Here is a 22,234-nt window from a genome sequence, read left to right as displayed (position 1 = left end):
GACAGAGAGGAAGAGTGTGTGTGCGTTTTAGTCTGTGTTGACGTAAACATTCCTGTTGAAATCCGACAGACAATACCCGACAGGGAGCATCTGTACCCAGCTATTAATCACAAACTACATTTATTAGGAGGGTGTTAATCCCCCCTCCCCATCCCCCCTCTCACCCCACACACACAAGCTAAGCCCCTGCACACCATCCTCGACTCAAGCGCGCACATGCTGGGATTTTTGGCGAGGGGAAGAAAAAGAAACAGGAAGAAAGTATTAAAAGGAAGTACTCCGTCACCTTATATCCTAATATAATAAAGTACAAGAGAAACGAAACAAAAGACTTTTCTTCGTGGGAGGACCGGAGCGGCGAGGGAGTTTGAGTTGGACCCAGTAAGGGGAGCAGCCAGGGAGGTCCGCAGCCGCGGTTGTTGTCCACGGTTTGTGAGTCACGGCCTCCGTAACAGACACCCCCGCGGCGCCCGCCCCCACGCCAAGGTAACTCGCTGTCCCAGCACAGAGTACTCCTGGCTTGAGGGAGCTAAAATCTGGCGTGAAGGAGCGGAGCCCGGCTGAGGTGTGAGGTTGAGACCGCGGATCCCCTCTGTGCTTCCCCACGCGCGGTTTCCTGACACGGTACCTGGAGCCCTTGCTACCCTGTACTGGCGACTGCATCATGCTTGGCCTCCCGGAGAGCCTTGCCTACATCCCGTACCTGTTGGTCATCTGGTCCGGAGCTGCCTTCATCATAACCTATGTGACGTCGGTGAGCCTTGGCCACGTGAATCCGCTGGTGCCCTATATCAGGTGAGACCCCGCAGCCTCCCTCAGTCTGCTGAGGCCTTAACGCGTCATGCTGCCTGACACTGTCTAAGAAGTTCACTCATGATGGTCACTGGCACTTATACTGCTGACCGTGGGAGCTGGCTACACCAGATTAGTGGTCGGACCCATCTCTGGTCCTATGGGAGGCTATGGGAATAAGACTTGAGTTTGTCTGCACACCCCTCAGATCCTTTGTATTTTGTTGTCCGACAGGAAGTGATGTCAACTCTTCACTTCAAATGTTCTATCACAGCAAATACGAGCTGCACACGTTATATATACTGAATATGCATGTTAATATTTGGGAATTACACAATGCACCATATCATATATAAACCACAAATTCATGTCAACCAGCTAATTCGTCTTTGCAAAGCAGCAGTGAATGGTACATGTATTTGTAATGGATAAAATAAAGTGCAATGGAGAAGGAGTTTAGTTTTCCATTGACGGATTTCAGAGTTAGTGATCACATTCCATTTTTATTAGTGCTATAAAAATATATATATGCCTTCTTCCTTCGTTAGTGGTATACAAAAGTATAAATTAGACTAGATGCTATCACACTTACAACTGTGTAAATAACCTAAGTATTTTGACCTGTCCTAGAGCCACGTCTCTTTTCTACATATTTGTGTAAATAACTTTAAATATAAAGTTTCCTATCATAATGCCATATGTAACTTTTCAACATATTAAGATATATGTAGTATTGGGCCTCTGCAAAACATAATACTCTTCCCCAAGAAAGGAAAGTCCATGCAAGAGCTAGGCTCATATCAACCCATCATGCTAATGAATAGTGACTCTACGTTTTATTCAAAAGCACTTGCAATGAGACGATCGGGGATTATCAGCAAGGTTGTGTCACCCAAGCAGCATGGGTTCATTCCTGGGCAGGGAACAACGGATCACATTCGAAGGGCCCTCAGTCTGTTTGATGCATCAGCAGTTACTGGGGACCCAATGGCCTTAATTCTGTTGGATGTGGTAAAGGCATTCAATAGGGTCTCCTGGGCGTACGTCTGGAAAATCATGGGTAGATGAGTATATTGCCAGTGCACGTACAGGCTATGAAAAAATTATATCGGAATCAGAGAGGTAGAATCTCATTGATAGATGGGTATTCCGATGTACTGGGGATACAACGGGGAACAAGGCAGGGATGTCCGTGCTCCCCACTACTGTTTACTTTATACATTGAACCACTGATAAGGAAGATAGAAAATAATATAAAAATCTTACATTTAACAGGACAACTTCAAGCACGTTGATAGATTATACTTTTGTATCCCTCTCATTCTTCAGCAAGATCAAAGGCTTCAGGATTGGGGCCAAGATCAAGCGATCACTTGCCACAAGAAATTTCTACAAGACTATCTAGAACATCATTAGATATGCCAGTAGAGGACCCTGAGTGTATTTACACGAACAATTTCAGGAGAATAAAAATTAAAACTAATCCTCCAGAGAATCTATTATCAACAGCAAAGGCAATATGGGAGCAACGGGAACAGATAGACGTAAACTAAAATATGATAGCATACTGGTAACACCTAACCAAAACATTGGGAGCAGTGAATAGGATAAGTGCTACCCCAGCTTCAATGACAAGCAGTTTGCAAGTTCGCCAGGATAACCAATTTCTAAATTTCAATACTTCAAACCTTCGTAAGCTCAAGAATGCGATAAATAAGTTAATACGTACTCTTCGGCGTACAGGTCAAGATCCCATTTTACAAATGGAGTTATCGCAACTAAAAGCAAAAAAGAAAAAAGAAATCTGGCAGGCAAAAAGGGAAAAGGATGATAACCTGTGGGCAAGGCTATTGCACGATTCTAAGACGAACAGCAGCGCAAGATTTTGGCGAACAATAAATAGCTTAGCCAACCAGAATGTGCAAAGAGTAAAAAATTCCCACTTGTCAGAAGAATCCTGGGCCTTGCATCTGCACCAACACTTTAACACTCCAGGGAGACTGATCCCCAGAAATATGCTAGAGGCATTGTATCCACATTTAAATGCTCCAACTGGAAACAATCCTCTCTCATTCACGACTACACGGATTAGGAATAGGATAGCCAAGGGCAAGAGGGATGGAGCTCCGGGCCCCAACGGGATTCCACTGATTCTATTCAAAATGGACCCGGAATACTGGGCTTCCACTCTACTACTGCTGTATGGCCAAATAGCAGGAGGAGTCATCATCCCGGACTCCTGGCGGGGTTCAATCATATCCCCAGTTTATAAGAAAGGGGACAGAATTTAGCAAAGAGTTATAGGCTTGTGGCCTTAATTGACATCGAGGCGAAATATTACGCTGGCTTCCTTCTGGATGACCTCACTGCCTGGGCTGAAGATCAATCTAATATACCAATCAACTAAACAGGCTTCTGCAAGGGCATGGGGACAACATTCTTGCATTATCCCTATTTCTAGATAGGGCTAGAATAGCAAAACTTCCTCTATTCATGTGCTTCATCGACTATTTGTCAGCTTTTGACAGAATCAATAGCAGTAAACTCTGGCACAAAGTCAAGGAAATGAAAATACCATCTGCTCTCCTAAACCAGTTAATACTCCTTCATACAAATACGTGGGTCCAAGTAAAGCTAGGGGATGGCAAGTACTTGACCAGGAAAATGTCAACAACCATGGGGCTTAAACGGGTTCGTACTGGCTAAGCATGGGCGAATTTTGCGAATGGCGTTCGCGAATTTTGCGAATTTGCGAACTCGCAATCCGCAAAATCCGCGAATTCTCGCGAATTTGCGGATTTTTTTTTTGTGTTCGCAAGGATTTCTGCCAGTTCGCAAGGATTTCTGACAGTTCGCGAGGGTTTTGTACCAGTTCGCAATTGCGAACTTACATGTCGGCTCGCAACGGTCACGATTATGTTGTTTCTACGTCTGGTTCATCATCACAGGTTCCCAGCACCCTCTGTTTCACCCCTGCCACCCTCTGTTTCACCCATGCCACCCTCTGGTACATCAATGCCACCCTCTGGTTCATCATCACTGTAGATTATGGGGGGAAAAAGCTAGCACACCTGCCTGCTTCAACTGACATGAATTAATTTGGGGTTGATTTATTAATGTGTCACTGTTTTACAATTCCAGTCTGGCACCTGCTTCCTTATCTGTAATTTGCTTTCTGTTGCAGTGCAATTTTTTTTTCCAGTACCTTTGTGGCCTACTTGTAGCTATTCTATGAGCCTGCTGTGAGGGTCAGAGCAGGGTCATACAATTGTTGCAACTAGCAACTGAACTCTGGAGGGGCCCTTGTCAGGAAGCACTACAGGGAACGGTTACTAATGATGAGTTTGAACTTTTGAACCTGCTTTCACTTTTGCAAAACTCGTTTTTCTGCAGAACAGCATTACAGCAACTGTAATGCCCCAATCAAGCTTATATGAGAAAGTTGATTTCTAATCCAAAAGTTATCCAAAGAAAATCAAAAGGCCTCAAATCCCAAAAAGTGCAGGCAAATGTCAACCTTTGGAGTTATTCTGATAAAAATCATCATTTTCAGAAGGTCTATGCTGCTTGCTAGTAGATTTCTTGTGCAGAATTGCAATTTTTGTAATTTCGCGAGTGCGAGATTGTTGCTGCCCGCCGCACCTACATGTTCGCAATTGCGAACTTACACCGCACGCAGCAAAATTGTATCACAAAGAAAAAAAAATCCGCTGCGAGCGAATCTGCGGATTTTCGGTAAATTTGCGAGCGTTCGCGGATTGCGAATTTACCGAAAATCCGCAAAACCCGCCAGCGGAACGGATTTTCCGCCCATGCTTAGTACTGGCACCCACGCTCTTTAACTTATTTATGTGTGACCTTTCGTCAGAACTGGATATTTGCAATTCTCATCCACCTAAGCTGGGTGGGCTTTCACTTTCCAACCTCTTGTACGCAGACGATCTTGTACTGGTCAGCCAGACCCCTGTCAGTCTCCAACGCTTATTGGATACAACTAGTCGTTATTCAATATTTAACGGATTAACCATTAACCATGACAAAACGAAGGTGATGAGGATACATCTAAAGAAGGAAACCTCCAAATACTGCTGGCATATGGCAGACACTACAATCGAAGTAGCTGACCGATACAAGTATCTAGGTGTGATCATGGATAACAAGGGGAATTTTACTTTACAAAAAGAAGCAATCAAAAGAAGAGGCAACTCGATCGCGGCGGCCATAAAATCGATCAAACAGAAAACGGCCGGCCCTAGCCTTATCTCACTGCTACGAGTCTGGCAAGCGAAACTCATCTCGGCAATCTCTTATGGGAGTGAGTGTCTGAGGGGAAGAGATGCACTGACTTTGGACAGAACTGTCTCAAGAGCTGCCAGAATAATATTCAATTTACCAAAGTACGTCTCGCCAGCCAAAATGAGGCTAGAATTCGGCATGCAAAGTCAAGAAATAGCCTGCAAAGGAGCCTATGCCTGGTATAGGATAAAAAAATATGAAGCAGGCACACTGAACTCACATTTATGGATTGAAATACATCTAAAGAGGTAGTGTACAGCAGGGTCTTATTTGACAGCATCAATAGATCGTCTGGGACTCAAGGAACTCTGGGCCGCCTCAGGGTCATATCATTGTTTTAAACAAATTGTTAACAAAACAGTGAAAAAGCTATCAATACTTGAAGACAAGGCGACACTTACAGAAATAGTCCTCGGATGGGTTGTGGTTCACAGTTATGATAAATCCTCTCCACAACCATACTTAGGCACAGGCTTCAATAGAAAGAGGAAAGAAAAATATCTTAATTTTCGACTGGATATTTTACCATCTGTAGTACATCTTTCCCTTGGAAGCGGCTCCAGGGTCAGTCATTATGCCGCCTATCTGAAAGTGTATTACACCTACTATGTATATGCAGAAATTTACAGACCGAACGGCGACAGTTACTAAAGCTACTCTTTGTAAGTAAGCAGATAAGAACCTGCAGACAAGCTGTGAAGGCATGTTTCGGAGGCAGAGATGTACAACTAGCATGTCGCTTTGTTCCATTCATGGAAGCAGCAGGGGCAAAAGCTCTTGCGATAACCGACCAGACTGCTTAATCTTGGCATCACATGGCCCCTTGTAGCTAACAGCAAATATTCTCCCATTGCTGTCAACAATTAACTGACGACGGAACAGTCCCTCTCTCTATCATTGAAAACTGAGCCTCGCTTTTCTTAACTTATGGTCTGTGTAAATATTTACTGACAACTGCTCTGTGCATGTTAATATAATTCATGAAAGCTTTTATATGTTTTATTTAAATGGTTTTAGAATATGAATTCTGCTGCTAATACGTTTTGTTACACGGACATTAAAGGTTTTAATTAACCAAACAATAAAAATATTACTTACTTACTTACTTAGTTACTTACATTTAACAGTTCCATGGGTGGGATACTAAAATCCATGCATATGCTGACGATGTAGCTGTTGTTACACCACATCCTGAGGTGGCAATGATAGAAATAGAGAAAGAGGGCAGTTGATTCATTAGGTTTTCTGGTTATTGCTAAATAAGGATAAAACTCAATTACCAACAGAAATGTGCAATATGAGGATCGACGAGTTGTTGAGGGGCGACCTATTTGGAAGTTAACATTGTAGCGGAAGTAGAAAAAATAGTCAAGACCATTCTAGACCCTCTAATTAAGAAAACAAAAGTGGATTACGGTCAAATCAATAACTTACAGTTGTCTCTGATAGGGAGAAGCAATGCAGTCAAAATGCTTTTTTTTACCCAAAATTCTTTACTTTTTTTAGGGCTATCCCTCAGGAGGTAAGGAACTCATGGTTTAAAACGATAGATGGGATGATTTCAAGATTTTTGTGGGCCTATACTAAGCCTAGAAGGGCTTTGTAAAACCTGACTCTTACTTGAGACTGAGGGTGTTGGGCAGTCCCCAATTGTAGACTGCATTATTGGGTTACCGTTGTGCAACAGGTGGCTACTTGGTTCCGGACCAAAGAGGAGGACGTGGTCAAAAAGAACTACTCCCCTACACCTTATTAGTTGTTGATTGGGAAGAAGCATGGGGTGTTTGTTATGGCAGCTAGAATTTGGCTATTTCAAAAGAGTAAGATTTAATACTCTTCAATGTGCATATAAAATTTGGTCGGTAGACTGGAGAAGGTTGGGCATCGGTTGGGTTAATTACTACCCTCCTATCCAAAATAACCCTATTTTATCAGAAATCTTTAGGGACTTCCACGTGAGACGTTGGAAAGAGCAGGGCCCTTTTAAGCTAGGGGATTTTTTCTAGGGATATGTATTGACTATATTTGAGACTCCTAAACTGAATTTTATTCTGGGACCTAATGAATTTAGATTCATGATTTACTCAGGAAGAAAGAGAGAGCTGCTGTTAGATTTTTTAGGGAAGAGTTTGTGGATATAATTCTATGGAGAGAGACCTCCATAGGGTCTTTATATCTGGTTCTCAACAGTCTGATGTCGCATAACATTGATAAACATGATAGATGGTGGCAAATAAGGTACTGACAGGGAAGGGAGATTTTGGTGATTCATTGGATCGTGCTACGTCTATATTAGTTTCCATGAATCTACAAGCCCAGCATTTTAAAACAATCTTTAGGCTATATTATACTTCAGTTCAAATTGCGCAATGGGGCGGGTCTTTTGGGGCACATTGCCCCCGTTGCAATCTCCATGGCACTGATCAGTTGCATATATTTGCATAATGCTTGGCTTTGGAGGGGGGGGCTGATAGGTAAAATATTCAATTTTCTAGGGAAAAAACTAGGGCTAAATATTGTAATGACTCCTCAACTTATATTATTGGGGGTTCGTAAGGAAGTAGTTTCAAACAGTGCACAGGCATTTATGTTTGTAGCAATGACAGTATAGCGATGTCTTGGTTGGATTAAACCCCCCCTAGGTTTCATGAATGGCTTGCCTAGCTCTTAGCTATGTATCATATTGAATTAGCAGGGTTTGCACAAAAAGGTACTGTGGCTAAGAAAAGAGGGTTAACCGTGTAGGCACAGATACATGACTGGATCTTAAGGATGTGAGAGTGACCTAGAGAACGGGGAGAGGTTTGCAGCATGGGTTTTATCTATCTAAATTGCAGATCACACTTTACTGGATGAAGTTATGTGTTATATTTGTTGTTGTGGTTTATTGTCCAACAGAAAGGCTCCCTACTTTGTTGTAGGTTGATTCGGAAGGCTAGTTGCTTCGTCCTCAAGCCTGGTCCCAAGAATGACAAGCATTGGCAAAGGCAGAAGTTCATACCTTTGGAACCTATTAGTTTTGCTAATCGTTCCTGCCGATCCTAGTTGGAACCCTTCTCAAGCAGCAACCACAATTCTTCTTATTGTGAGGTCATAAGTAAACCCTAAATACACCTGTGCTTAACCCTCTGATAGCATGGTACAGAGAAGTCAGTCTTAATTCAGAGTCAATGTGTAAAGTATCTGTGCAACACTTCAACATTAATTCAATGAAAACACACCATTAAAGGGTCCCATACCAGATTTAGAAACATAGAGTAACTTTTAATAAATAAAACAAGACCAAAATGACAAAAATCCTAATTAGTAAAACCGAAGATATGCAGGTTTAAATATTTCAGTATAAATAGCGCCAAAATGCACAATGTGCCAACTGTGGATATCTGGTCAAGCCAGACCGGGACAAAGTCACAAGTTCAGGCTGACAACGATGGTGCACAGTACGGCTACAGGGACCCAGGTAGGCCAGCTGAGCAAAGAATCTTAGGTCCTGGTTGGGAAGCATTGCGAGGTTACGCGTCAACGATGCTTCACGCAGCCAAGGTGCTGCGTCGGTTCTGAGGCGCTTCAGAGCTGCGATGCAAGGCCATGCATCATTGTCGAGGATACAGCCAATGAGGGCTTGCGATGCAAAGACCGGTGTTGAAGATGCATTGTGCAGTCGTGGTGATGCATTGGTTTCGAAGAGCTGTGAGGCTGCAATGCAAGAACCTACATTGTCGAGGCTGCAGTAATTGAGGGATGCTTCGCACAAGCTGCATCTCCTTTGCAGGCTGCAAAGTCGATGATGAGTCCTTCCGTTCACAGAACCCTTGCAGCAAAGACAATGCAACGGTTCTGGCCGGGGTTGTGCCGTGGAGCAGAGGAGATGCATCGGTTTTGCTGGATCCACAGATGGCTGGCAGAGCACCTTTAAGTCCACTTCCAAGGGTCTAAGACTGAGATGGCTAGACTTAATAGGATAGATCTCACAGATGGCAGAGTCCAGGTGCTGGGTTCAATGAGATTGTTTGAGACGTCTGTACCTGAGGCTCTAGTCAGGAAGCCAGCCACTGGAGTCACTTTGGAGTCCTGAGTTCAATAGGTGCAGGCCCAGTCCTCACCCTGGCAAGAGGGCAGGAGGTAAGCACAACAAGGCAGTAGTCCAGCAAGGCAGCAATCCAGCTGAGTGGCAGTCCTTTCAGCAGCACAGCAGTCCTTCTTCCTGGCAGAGTATCCACAGGTCCAGATGTGTACTGTAGAGGTGGTGTCTGAGGTCCAATATTTATATTTGATGCCCTTCCTCTAGAAGGTGGGAGAAGCTTCTAGAGGTTTCCCTTTAAAGTCCCCAGGCATCCTGCCTTCCCTGTCATGGCTCCAGACAACTAAAAGGGGGTATGCAGCCCTTTGTGTGGAGGGAGGGCGCAGCTTATGCAAGTGCTGATAGGGCTGTGCCCAGATCTGCCTTCCAATCCTGCCAGTGATGGACCATCCAGGCACACCTAAGCTCCTTATTGTGTGCAGCTGTCTAAGAGGAATGCACAAAGCCCAACTGTCAGCTACACCCAGTTATGTGACCAGGACACAGGCTACAAGCAGTAAATGGCTAAGGCAAGAAAATGCAAACTTTCTAAAAGTATATTACAAGAGCAACCCATAAACCCATGAGAACCTGGGTATACAATGAAAAAAATGGAAACAATGGTTCATACAGGTACTGTTTTTTGACAAGGAAAGATATACCATACCCAGAGAATGCAAATATTTTAAAGAACTCAAGTAATGAACGCAGAACACCATTGCAAGTGTTAATATTGATGTTGATGTACGCAATGATACGTGTGTATGAAAACAAAATCGAATCACTATTGTTACAGTCCCCTGATATGACCTCTATATCAACTGCAAGTCAGAAATGCGTGGTCATGCAGGCCCTGCAACCTGGGCCTGAAGCACTGATTGACTGATCACAGGTGGGGTGGCACATAACCAGCAGGGCAAATACGGGAACAGGAAAAACTCAGATTAATCCCACAGATAGGCAGTGACACCACAATGGTCTGGGGAGATTAGCCGCAGTAAACCACTTATGACCGGAGGGGCACACGTTCCCAAAACACCATAAAGTTAGATGCCACATGAAGTTAGGAACACTTAGCCAATTAGGACACAATGCACATGGCACACGCAGTGATCATGTGCTCCCCATGCTGGACCTCTGGACACGTTACCTACTGGCCTGCATTGTGTCCATGCAAGGTCAAGACACAGCTGCATTTGTTATCGGATGGAAATAATTTACTAATGGAGTTTATTTTTCTTTGGTCTAAACTGTGCACGTGTTACTGCTGCTACTTAACTTCTTTTTGCACAAAAATTGGGATATATACTTGCTTTTTAGCCATCGCTGCAACGGGAAAATTAATTGTTAGTTAAACATGTGAGGGAAAATTAATTGTTAGTTAAACATGTGTTAACTTTTCTTAGAATATTTTTGGTCTATAACCTGCGGCTGCCACATGATGCACTTTATTTAAAACAGGATCCAATAGGAAGCTGCTATTGTGTGGTATTTTTTCCAAATTGCATATGTATTTAACTCGATTTACTTGTTGCGTTAAATGATTTAACTACGTTATTGTAATTCTGTATTTCGTTATAATGATGAATATTCTTACCTACACTTTGCTCATTCTGTGTCACTGCTTGCATTCTTCTACCTGTGGACACTCTTCTTTGCTATCTCAGGGATATCTTGGAACTGGTTTTGAAGGATTTCAATGCCTCTAGGACGGACTAACGTGTACATAAACTGCTGCTGTGATATAGTTACAACTGCTTTTTCATAATGATTTTTTTCTTTTTTAACTAATTGAAGTGATTTATTGTAAACTTATTATATCCTCCACTTTTGTATTTTATCCTATCTACCGTGGAAATGTACTGTGCTTGTATTGTAATATGCTTATTATGCAGTAATTGTGTGTATTCTTTATGTTGACCTCATTGGAGATCCAAATTCTTAATACATTTATTGAAATGAGATAAATTATAGTTCCATGACTAGGCTCACATACCTCTCCCTAAACAGGATCTATGAATGTGTTTTATGATGCTCCAAGAAATGTATATAAAGGCACTCAAAACAATTGTACTTTGAGACAGTCCTCATCCCTCGACTCTGTAACTGATCTGTGCTCTCAGCCGAAGTATGTGATTAAACCAACTGTACCTTTTTTTGCCAAATGCCTCTTGTCTTTTTGTTTTTCAAGGTAAATTCATATTCGAGCAACACAAGTAAAACGTCTAATGTCTATCTATCGCAGTGTGAACTGTAACAGCTGGATTCGAGGAGACTTACACATTAATGACACATTCATAAAACTCTACAGTACATAAGTCCAATGTGTCCCCAGTGTCAAAGCCTTCAGTTAAACAATACACAATTAACATAAGGATACTCAAGGACTTGTGATGGTTGAAGACAACCTACAAACTAGTGTTCATCAAATTAATCTAAGAGCAAGCAGTTGTCTTGTTTTTCTGCTACACAAAATAGTCGACCACGTTTTGACTCTTGTAAAAGATGAAGGCGTTTCATCAGGACATTGACAATGCAGGGACTTCCTAAGGGGAAAAGAAACAAAAATCAGGAGTAGTGGTGGTAATTAAGGGAAGTCAAACATTGGCAAACACCCGGAGACCCCCAGACAAGGAGGAAGTATTACAGATGCGGACCAGAGGGTCTGTAGAAATGTATTTATTTATTTTTATTTTAAGAGTTTTATATAGCGCTAGCTGGACTCAGGGGTATCAGAGCTACAGTACAGGAAGTTGGAAGAGCAAGAGGGATCGCGTCTGGAAGGGAATATACTGGGCGGTGGGGCAGAGGGGAGTAGGGAGCAAGATAATCTGACGATCATCTGAGCGTAGTCATTGTTCAATTAGTTCGTACACATAAAGTTTTCTTAATCTGAATCAGTGTAGTTGGTTCCAGATACAGGTCAGGAGGGGTGTTGGCTAGGAACTTCCTTGGCTCTTTCATTTCGTTCGAGGAAGAGGGCTTTGAGTAATGCCTTGAATTTAGGAAACAAGGTGGTTGTTCTGATGTAGGGGGAGGATGGAGTTCCAGATTTTTGGTGCGTTTCCAGCAAATTATTTGGTTGCGGTTTTCTGTTTGCGAGTTTCTAGCGGGATGAGTGGAAGAGAGTTGGAGCTCCTGAGGTTTCTAGACCGGCTGGCCCTTTTGAGTTTGGCGGCCAGGTATTCCGGTTTGCCTGTGTGCAGAGCTTTGTGAGTGAGGCAGGCTGTTCTAAAGCTGGCTCGCAACTCGACTGCGAGCCATTTAAGTTCTCTAAGAGCGGGAGAGATGTGTTTGAATTTCTTAGTTCCTGTAACCATTCTGGCAGCTGCATTGAAGGTAGTCTTCAGGGGGGCGGGGTGAGATTTTGCTGTCCCTGTCAGGGCAGCAATCCCATAGTCTATTCTGGAGAGTACCAGTGCTTGGGTGGCTTGTTGAAGGTCTTTGGGTGGAAGGAAGGGTTTTATTTTGTATAATAGTTTAAGATTGAGAAAGGCATTTTTTGGCGGATCTTGTAATATGTTTCTTCATGTCCAGTTTCGGGTCGAGGGTGATCCCTAGAGATTTTACCGACTCCACTAAGGTGAGGTTGCCATTGAGGGTGTCAATGGCTTTGAGCCATTCTTCGATTTGGAGTTTTTCCTCTTTGTTGGAGATGAGGAGTATTTCCGTTTTCTCTTGGTTAAGTTTCAGGTGATTACTTGTGAGCCAGTGTTGAACCTCCTTAAGCGTGGTATTAAGTCTCTGGATATCGTCAATTTAAGTGGTTTCCAGATAGAGCTGCGTGTCGTCAGCATATAGGTGAAAAGGGAGGTTGGATTTCCTGAGTAGAGAGGTGAGGGGTTCGATGTAGATGTTGAAAAGCTGAGGGGGGAGCACTGACCCTTATGGAACACCCCTGGTGACAGGGTGAAGGTTGGACTCAAAGTTTAACATTTTTATTCTTTGGGAACGGTTGTGGAGAAAGGAATAGAACCAGTAGAGGACCGTCTCCTGAAGACTGCCCCATTTTTTTGTAAAACCTTGATGAGCAATTTGTGGTCTACTGTATCGAATGCAGCTGATAAATCTAGGAGGTCGAGAAGACAGCATTTATCTGAGTCAAGTGACTTGAGTAGATCATCAATGACATTGAGGATTGCGGATTTGGTACTGCAGCCTTTTCTGAAGCCCGATTGATGGGGGTCTAGGAGATTAATGTTATCCAGGTGTTGGGTTAACTGAGGGAGTACACATCTTTCTAGGATCTTAGACAAAAGAAATAGGCTCGATACAGGTCTGAAGTTATTCAGATCCTCAGTGTCTAGCCCTAGTTTTTTCAGCAGTGGCGTGACTTGGCCTACTTTGAGGCATTCAGGAATGGTTCCAGAGCTCAATGAGCTGTGAATGATCCTGCACCAAAGCGGGGCTAGGACATGCTTCAGGTCTTTGGTCATCTGAGGGGGAAGCTGATCCAGGGTGTGTGATGATGGTTTGGCATTGGAGATTAGTTTGACTATCTCTGCTTCTTGGATGGGAGTGAAGGGGGACCAATGTTTTGGGGGGTTCAGGGCAGTGCTAACAAGAGTTTCGGTCGATTCGATCTCGGTGGAGGGGATAGGTTTAGAGCCAAGTGAGAGATCGATCTTGGCGATTTTGTCATTGAAAAAGATGACAAAGTTGTCGCAGCGATCATTGGATGCCTGCGTTGAGGAGGGTATAGGTTTAGAGGTTTGATTTCTGATGATATTGAAAAGCTCTTTGGGACGTTTTTTGCAGTATCTAGCGCAGAGCAGAAGAAAGCGGTCTTTGTGGTCTTGATGTGCTTTTTGTACATCCTACGGTCTACTTGGAGTTGATCGTGATGTAGGGCGGAGGGATTGTTTCTCCAGATTCTTTCTGCGGCTCTTAGTTGTCTTCTTTCCTCATTGATGTCAGAGGAGAACCATGATCTGGAGGGAATAGTCCTGGATTTTTTTGGTTTCATGGGGGCAAGGTGACCCAGGGTGCATGTCAAATTTGAGTTGTAAAGAGAGGTAAGTTCAGTACTTGAGTGATGGTCAGTGGTGTTGGGTAGGAGTGGGCTAATTCTTTTGTCTAGGTCAGCTCGAGGGATCTGGGCTGTGTTTCTGACCCATTTGGGGGTTCTAGCTTGGGGATTAGATTGGGCAAGATCGCATGATTGATGTGAAAAAGAACTATGTTGTGATCGAACCAGTCGACGGGAAGGATGTGGTCGATGGAGATTGCATTGCTTTTGGCTATAATTGCGTCTAGAATTGCTCCTCGGTGATGAGTTTCTTCTAGGCAATGTTGGGTCAGATTATTTTCTAGTAATAAGTTGTTTAGGGTTTGAATGTTATGTTATGTTATGTTATACCAGGGTTTTATATAGCGTACGGCTACTCGGAAGAGTGTCCCGACGCTTTGAATTAGCAGGTTTTTTGTTTCATTCCATCTTAGATTGAGGTCACCCAGAATTATATTGTTGGCGTTGCCGAGTGCGCAATGGGCAATCAGGTCGGCAAGGTGATCCCCAAATTCTGTGGAGTTGCCTGGGGGGTGGTATAGAAGGTGGCAAAGTGTAGGCCTAGTGTTGTGTGTTTTGATGATGACTGAGAGACATTCAAAGGATCTGTACAGGCAGGAGGAGGTTTCCGTGATGGAGATGTTGTTCTTGTGGATGATTGCGATGCCCCCTCCTCTTTTTACTTGCCTGTCTTTGTTAATCGTTGTGAATCCGGGAGGCACCAGCATGTCCATGCTGGGGTAAGGCAGATTGAGCCAGGTCTCCGTTATGAAAGCTATGCCTATATCATGGGAGAGGATGGCTTCTGCTAGCTCAGTTGCATGTTTAGAGGCTGATCTGCAGTTAAGGAGCATGCAGTTGATGGGGGGCTTTCTTTGCTCCTGTTGACATTGGCTTGGGCTTTAGGTAGGAAGGCTAGGTGGGCTGGGGGTCTAGGGACTCTTACAGGTGGGTGTTCACCTCTAAATCCTGTAATTACTTGGATTGAGGATTTGGGGAGGATTTCGTCGGGGGTTGTATGATGAGACTAGTTAAGTCACTTCCTGAGGGGAAAGTGAGGCTGAAGCTCTTCTGGGCCTTTCGTAACACTGAGCAATCCTTTCTCTATTGAACCAGAGTCGGGGATTGTGGGGACTACATTCCATCAAGAACATAGAGATAATCTCGACCTGTCCAGAGCGCACATAAATGGTCAAGCATGTGTGGAAAAAATTACATTTTATAGAGCTATTAGGAGAAGATGAGGAAGGAGTGTTAAGGAAAGCAAACTGATCAACACTTTCTCCGGTCGTGAACCAAGATGTGAAAGAGAAACTCAAACATAAAAAGTCAGACTATTCCTTTAGGTCCAGTTAGTAGATAAAGAAAACATGGCCGCAGTGTTTACCGTTACACTAATGCCGGTATACATTTTCCACTCACAATCCCTCCATCTGGCTCAAGTTTATTTGTGCCACTTCAGACATTCCAGTGTTCCTCAATCTATTCACTACCTGAGCTTTATTATTTGCATATACTTCCAGAGAACTATAACCAAATTCCAAGCCCTCATAATCATTATAATCATCCATCGTAAGCAGTTGCCTGTGTCTGACATCGTGATAAAGTAAGAAGACCACCTTTAAATGTACCAACAATGTAAAAGTTCTCCCCTGAGCAAGCGAATCAGCACTGTCCTGGGAGTCAAAATGGGAACAAGAGGTCTAGCCCTTTTAGGCTGTTTAGGCTGAGTAGGAAACCATGCCTGCAGTTTTTACGTGTACACTTATGTGAAGATACATTTTCCACTTTCATGCATTCACACTTGTGAACATAGGACAAATCGAAGGACGAAGCTTAAAGTACAAAATGGTCTCTGCTCCAGATTGATATGTATAAAATTCAAATGTACCATATTGAACCACTGTATGTAATACTATATTTAGGATCATTTTTGTGAAATAGTGAAGAGAAAAACACTGAAGAATATTGTCTTATATCTGTGATTGGATGAATGCTGTGGACGAATGTGAGGTTTTGAATGAGTGTATGGTTGAAACATTAATGGAATGAAATACTACAGAGGCTGTTTTAAATGTTGTATACATTACATTTATTATGGATATTGAACAGCATACATTTAATCAGGTGTACTTTTTCCCTATGGTCATTGCATTCAATACCCCCAGTAGTGTCAATATGTTTTTGACAATTTAAAATTGTAAAGTTGCCTAGTATGGACATCCATAATTGAAATTTACGATAGGGCAATGGCGCACGACTTTAGAAAGAGATGTTTGTCTGCCCACAGATCTCAATTGAACTAAGGGTAAAAACCAAGGTATACTCAAGGTTTTAGAGGTTCAAATGCAATAGGAGAGAAAACACGTTACTCGAAATGAAAATAAAACTAGCAATTACTGAACACTTCTTTATTCTCAAAAAGGGAAAAATTCAGAGTAGCAGTGAGGAGAGGGTGAGTACATGGAAATGTCAGGGTAACTTGAGCAAAATAATAAAGATACAGGCTGTAAGCATCAGTCAGTTTCTTCAGTCATGTGCAATGGAATGGAACAAATATTCCCTATTATTTCTGGTGATTCGTTTACTTCAACAGAACTGATCAAAATGAAATGGGAAATAACAATGAGAAATCAAACAAACTGTGCTAGAAAAAAATTCAACAGGGTTATCAGAGAAGGAAACTGTCAAAGCATCCTTATGAGTTAAGAATGGAGAACAAACATGGTCGATTGAGAATAAAAAATGCATTTAGGAAAGAAGGACCAGTGGAGAAGTAGCAATGATTAGGAAAGGAGCATAGGTTCAAATTCGGTCCGTCAAGAAGACCTTAGAAACAAAACTGAACACTTCTTTCTTGGAGGGGTTTCTTTGTGGCTCTTCAGACACCGCACGTCATTGTTGCCTTGGCTTTCACCAGTGGCATCTATCATAGCCATGAATGCTATGTGACGTCATTTTTTGAAAGAGAAAGGAGGCAAAGTTGCCTGGAAAGTTTCTTGGCAGAGCTTTTGCAGGCTTTCTTCTGGGCATTAGCTAGTGTCCGCCTCCGATCTTCTTCCCTTGACTAAGGTGGGTGGTGGTTTGATGCGCACAGGAGCTTCGCAGACCTGATGGGTAGATCAAAGGCACTGTTGCCCACCCGCTTCAGCAGCTGGAGTGCAGGCATGGGGTTTGCTCTTGGCCATTGTTGTTTTGTCATACTAAGTAATTTAATTCCTTTGATGGTCTCATTGTCTTTGATTGGGAAGTCAAAGATCTCTACACAGAAGCTCATAAATAACCTGAAAAGAACTGATTAGCAGGGCTGTGGGGTGGGTGCCTATCGGTTCCAAAGAATGCAAACACAGTGACCCACAGAGAAAGTGTAGAAGTTATAAAAAATTCCAAAGAAAAGTGAAGGGGAAAATGAAGAGAACGTGGAAGAGAAGGAAATAATGAAGCAGAGATAAGAGGCAAAGTGTATTAAATAAGAATGCTTATAAGTAATACATAATTAAAGATAAAAAGAGGCAGAGAAAGGAGGAAAGTGGAAGAAAGAAAGCTGCAAAAATGATAGCAAGAAAAAGGAAAATTAAAGAAAGAAGGAAAGATAGAAGGAAAGAAAAGAGTGAAGGAAAAGATGGAAAGAAAATTATAAGCAAAGTGGAAACTGAAAGAAAGAAATAGAGAAAAATAGTAACAACGATTGGAAGATGAAAGAAAGGTAGAAAAGGAAGGAATGATTACTAGACAAAAGAAATGAGAGATCAAATGCTTGAGAATGTGATGAGTAGCTTAAAGCAGATGCATATAAAGAAAATATGACACAATACTTACATCCAATTCTTAAAGGTCTAAAAACACACTCTAATATGAGAAATATGAAAAGATATAAGAAGAAAAAAATGGATTTGAAGAAACAGAAGAGCAGTAATTCTATGAGCGTCCATACCGATTTCAATAAAACATCTATTGTTAAGGTGGACCCAACCGAAAGTAAAACGATCGTATGGAGACTTCCCAGAGAATAACTTCTATAAAATGAAGATCCAAAGGAGTTGCTGGATTATAGTCGTAGGAGCTTATTCATAAATTCAAAGGCTCAAAGAGTAAGGAAATTGGTGGACTAGCCTATTCCGTCAAATAGTTTTAAGAAGCCAAGTTAATTGGAAAAAGGGGTTAAGACATCTGAGCTAATAGATCGCATAGTTACAGACCCATATACTTGAACTGTCAGTCGCCTTTAATAGATTGACACCAACATATGGGGGACAAGGCTCATAAGCTTAGTCTAGCCCAGAGGGTTCTGTAGTGCATTGACCACATGAATAATTTTACTTTCGGTTTGGTCCACCTTAACGATAGATGTTTTATTGGTCGAAACGCTGTTGACGCACAGATGTGGGCGAAAATTGAAGAGGACGCATTGTTTGCTTTGTGTTGTTTTAGTTTTGTCCTGAACTTCTGATTTTTGTAAACCTTTTTCCTCAGCCACTTGTTTGTCTACACTTTGGACTGTTTATACGTCTTGTTTTGTGTATTATGTTGAGCGCCTTTTTGTAGTATATGTTTACAGATTGAACTATTTATTATTGTTAATAAAAACTTTTTCTATGAATTGTATACATCCACACATGGGTTTTTCTCTATTTCTCTTTTCTTCTTTCTCTTCTGTTTCTTCAATGAATTTTTCTCTTATATCCTTTTATATTTCTCACATTAGAATGTTTTTTTAGGCCTTTCAGAATTGGATGCATGTATTGTGTCAACTTGAACCCAATATTGTTTGCCCCTGGTTCAGGTTTACTGCCCCTGTTATTGACAATTATAAAGAAAACCTAGCAGGCAAGGTTGAGGTAACTTGTTTTACCCACTCACACAATACCACTGGGGATATAATTAGAAGTAGAGGATATTTTATTGCTTTGGCTACTCCGTTTGTGGATATGGTGCCCATTCAGTCCTTGGCGGCAGCATCTGTCCAAGGACCACATGAGAATGCAGCGGGCCAGTCTTCAGGGAACTTTCTATAGGGGAGCACCGCTTTGTCATCCTCCTTCATGAATCTATACTGCCTTTCATGCTCTGGTAGCAGTACTGTGCCCCAAGATTGCAACTGTCCAGATATCACCTACACCTTCTGAATGGTTCAGAGTTCTAAACTCTTCAGGCCCTTCCTGGCGAGCTTTGATCCATCCACACTATTCTACTGTTCACACAAGCTCTAAGAATGCACCTTTGAAGACTTGAAAACGCTCCCTTTTGGGCTGCAAATACACTTTGTTGTTTTGGTATATTATGTGTATTTATATAGCCCACAACTCATCCATCTAATTCCCATCAGTCATACTTTTTAACCATGCTCTGATTTTTTTCTTTCTTTTTTATTCATTTCAAACCAATGTGTCTTAACATCACTGTAAACAAAGGACACTTTCCTATTTTCATGGCATTACATTTGCAGAAATAACTGACAGTTTTACATTCCAAGGTAGTACAATACAGAATTCAAATAGTACAACACATCATGGCTATGTCATTTTGTGTTCTCTCTCAATTCAAATGGTAAACCAATATTGTACTCTCAACCACAAATTATCACGATAACTAACGGTCTTTCGCACTTCCCCACACTTTGCACAGGAACCCCTATGGGGCAATCTTACATGCCGAGGTGCATTACAGGGGACTATAATACAATGTAGTACACACTCAAAGCGTATCACTCACCCTCAGCAGTCTCATTGACGCCTTCCTTAGCAGCTCTATATGCACTATACAGCCCCCAGAAGTTCTTAGGCCTATTGCAGGGAGGGAGGAGTTCGCTAAAGTTCTCCATCTGAGTACACAATATAGCATATCGGATGCCCAGAGGCTCTTTGTAGGCAGCGGCCCCTTTGACTAACAGATCGCCACTCTGCGTTTGGCTATCAGTAGCCCCATGTCCACTAACCTACGCATCCCTGGAGGTAAAGATTTGGAGTAGCCCAGCAGCGCCCTGTAATCGTAGCCATTTCAGAGCATACACTATCCCAAAATTTCGCAACACCCGGACAGAACCACGCCAAATGCACGAAGTCAGCCACCTGCTCATTGCAACGCTCACACCTCGACTCTTCTTGCAGACCATACCTTCTAAGTCTCTCTGGGTTTTAGTAAACTGTATTAAGATATTTGAAGTGTATCAGTCGGTGTCTACCGTTGAGGGATACTCTTTTCGTGTTAGTGCAACAGTATGCCCACATTGCGTCTTCAATCTCCTTATTTAGAAATTTTAGAAACTAGTCTTGTTGGTACGTCAGTTTTTATAACTAATGATAGGGCAGTTAGTTCTGGCGGTACCGTCAAGTCAGTCTCCAATAGCTGAAGTAATGCATGTCTGGTCCTATAAAATTGAAACTTGGTGAGAAGAGTGGGTGTTTCGACGTTTACGGTGTCCCAAGTTTTTGCTATGCCTCCTTCAAATAAATCCCCTGCTGTATTGATCTTAATGGAAGCGAGTGGACGTACAACGCCCCTGTCTCTGCACGGCGGCAACCAATAACACCACTCCAACGGAGCGAGAGGTGAATACAGGATGACCCCAGACTGCATCTTTAAGAGGTGATGCCGGGCATGGGTGGTCGCATTGATCAAATCCAGAATTACAGTCCTACCGTCAGGGGGCGAAAAAAGTAGCGTAGGCAGGGGGCGGGGAGAAGCAAACTCCCTTTCAATGCGAAGATGAGATGTCTGGCATGCCGTGCATCCATAGGGAAGCATGTGCGCACCGCGCCGCTCTATAAAAAAGATCGAAATCAGGCGCCCCTAGACCCCCCATGTGGTATCGTAATGTAAGAATTTGCTATTTAACCCTCGGTTTTTTGCCCACACAGGCTAGTTTTAACAAAATAGTGGCGAGCTGCTTGAAAAACACACCAGGGGGTACAATAGAAATGTTCTAAAAAAGCAACAGAAACCTAGGGAGTATAACCATTTTCATTATAGAAATCTTACCTAATAGGGACAGCGGCAAACAAATCCAGTTGTTCATGTTATCTTCAAGTTTGCTCACCAATACCCTGTTTTCTCCCTAAAGACAACCTCTGAGTCAGAGTGCACCTGGACACCAAGATAATGCACCGGGTCAGTTGTCCACTGCAGCGGGTAATCAGTATCAACTGGAGTAGTGGGCGGGGTAAGAGGAAAAATTATAGATTTTGACCAGTTAACTCGCAGCCCTGAAACCCCACCAAAGCGAACTATTTCTCGTAAAACAGAGGTGAGGTGTTGTTTCGGATCTCGAATATTAAGGAGCATGTCATCCGTGTATGTCAACACCATAAGTTCTTTGCCCGGTACACATATACCTTTATATCTATGGTATTCACGGAGCGTGCAGGCCAAGAGTTCAGCCACCAGAACATAAAGGATCTGGGAAAGCTGGCAGCCCTAATGCATACCCCTAGTAATACTGATAGAGTCTGTCACCAGGTCTCCAATTTGTAGCCTAGCCGTAGGTGAACCGTACAGTACGCCTAGCAACTGTAAGAATACCTCCCCCAGCCCCGTCCATAGTAAACCCTGTCTCATGAAGGGCCAGTCGACAGAGTTGAAGGTCTTCTCCATATCGAGAAATACTGCTACAGCTGCAGTGTCAGGTTTAGTATGCAGTAGGGCGACAAATACTGTGCGCAAATTATAAGTGAGGTTGCGACCCAGAACGAATCCCGCCTGTTCAGGGGCTACCAGCATTGGGACCAAAGGGACCAATCTATTATCCAGGATTTTAACGAAAATGTTAGTATCAACATTGAGTAAAGAGAGTGGACGGTATGACGAACATTCCTCAGGAGGTTTACCCAGCTTCAGTATAGCTACTATTATTGCCTCTCTCATTGTGGGCGGCATCTGACTCTCACATATCCTCGAATAGGGTAATTAAATGTGGTAACAACATGTTGAGGTATGTCTTATAGAAGGTTACTATCAGGCCATCTATCCCCAGGGCACTCCCGGACTTCATTTTGGGCAAAACCAGGAGTATCTCCTCTTTCTAAATCGGCCGCATCAAAAATTCGCAATGTGTATTGGTCTTCCACGGCAGCCTAATATAT

At 42.7% G+C, this 22,234-nt stretch overlaps 1 protein-coding gene across 2 annotated transcripts in view; it reads left to right on the top strand.

The window, feature by feature from the left end:
* The first annotated feature begins 356 nt into the window (after positions 1–356).
* DRAM1 (DNA damage regulated autophagy modulator 1) overlaps positions 357–22,234 on the top strand; it is a 303,166-nt gene continuing 281,288 nt past the window's right edge. Inside the window, exon 1 of one of the 2 annotated variants that reach the window (XM_086919254.1) lies at positions 357–795. In XM_086919254.1, the coding sequence (XP_086775380.1) occupies positions 665–795 (131 nt within the window). In that variant the 5' untranslated portion in view covers positions 357–664. The remainder of the gene's footprint in view (positions 796–22,234) is intronic. The other variant, XM_086919262.1, reaches the window with a different exon arrangement.

The sequence above is a fragment of the Lissotriton vulgaris genome, chromosome 1_1, assembly GCF_964263255.1.
Source record: "Lissotriton vulgaris chromosome 1_1, aLisVul1.2, whole genome shotgun sequence".
In the NCBI taxonomy this organism is placed as follows: Eukaryota; Metazoa; Chordata; class Amphibia; order Caudata; family Salamandridae; genus Lissotriton; species Lissotriton vulgaris.
Note: the sequence above shows the minus strand (reverse complement) of the source record. Positions and strands in the feature narration are given on the sequence as shown.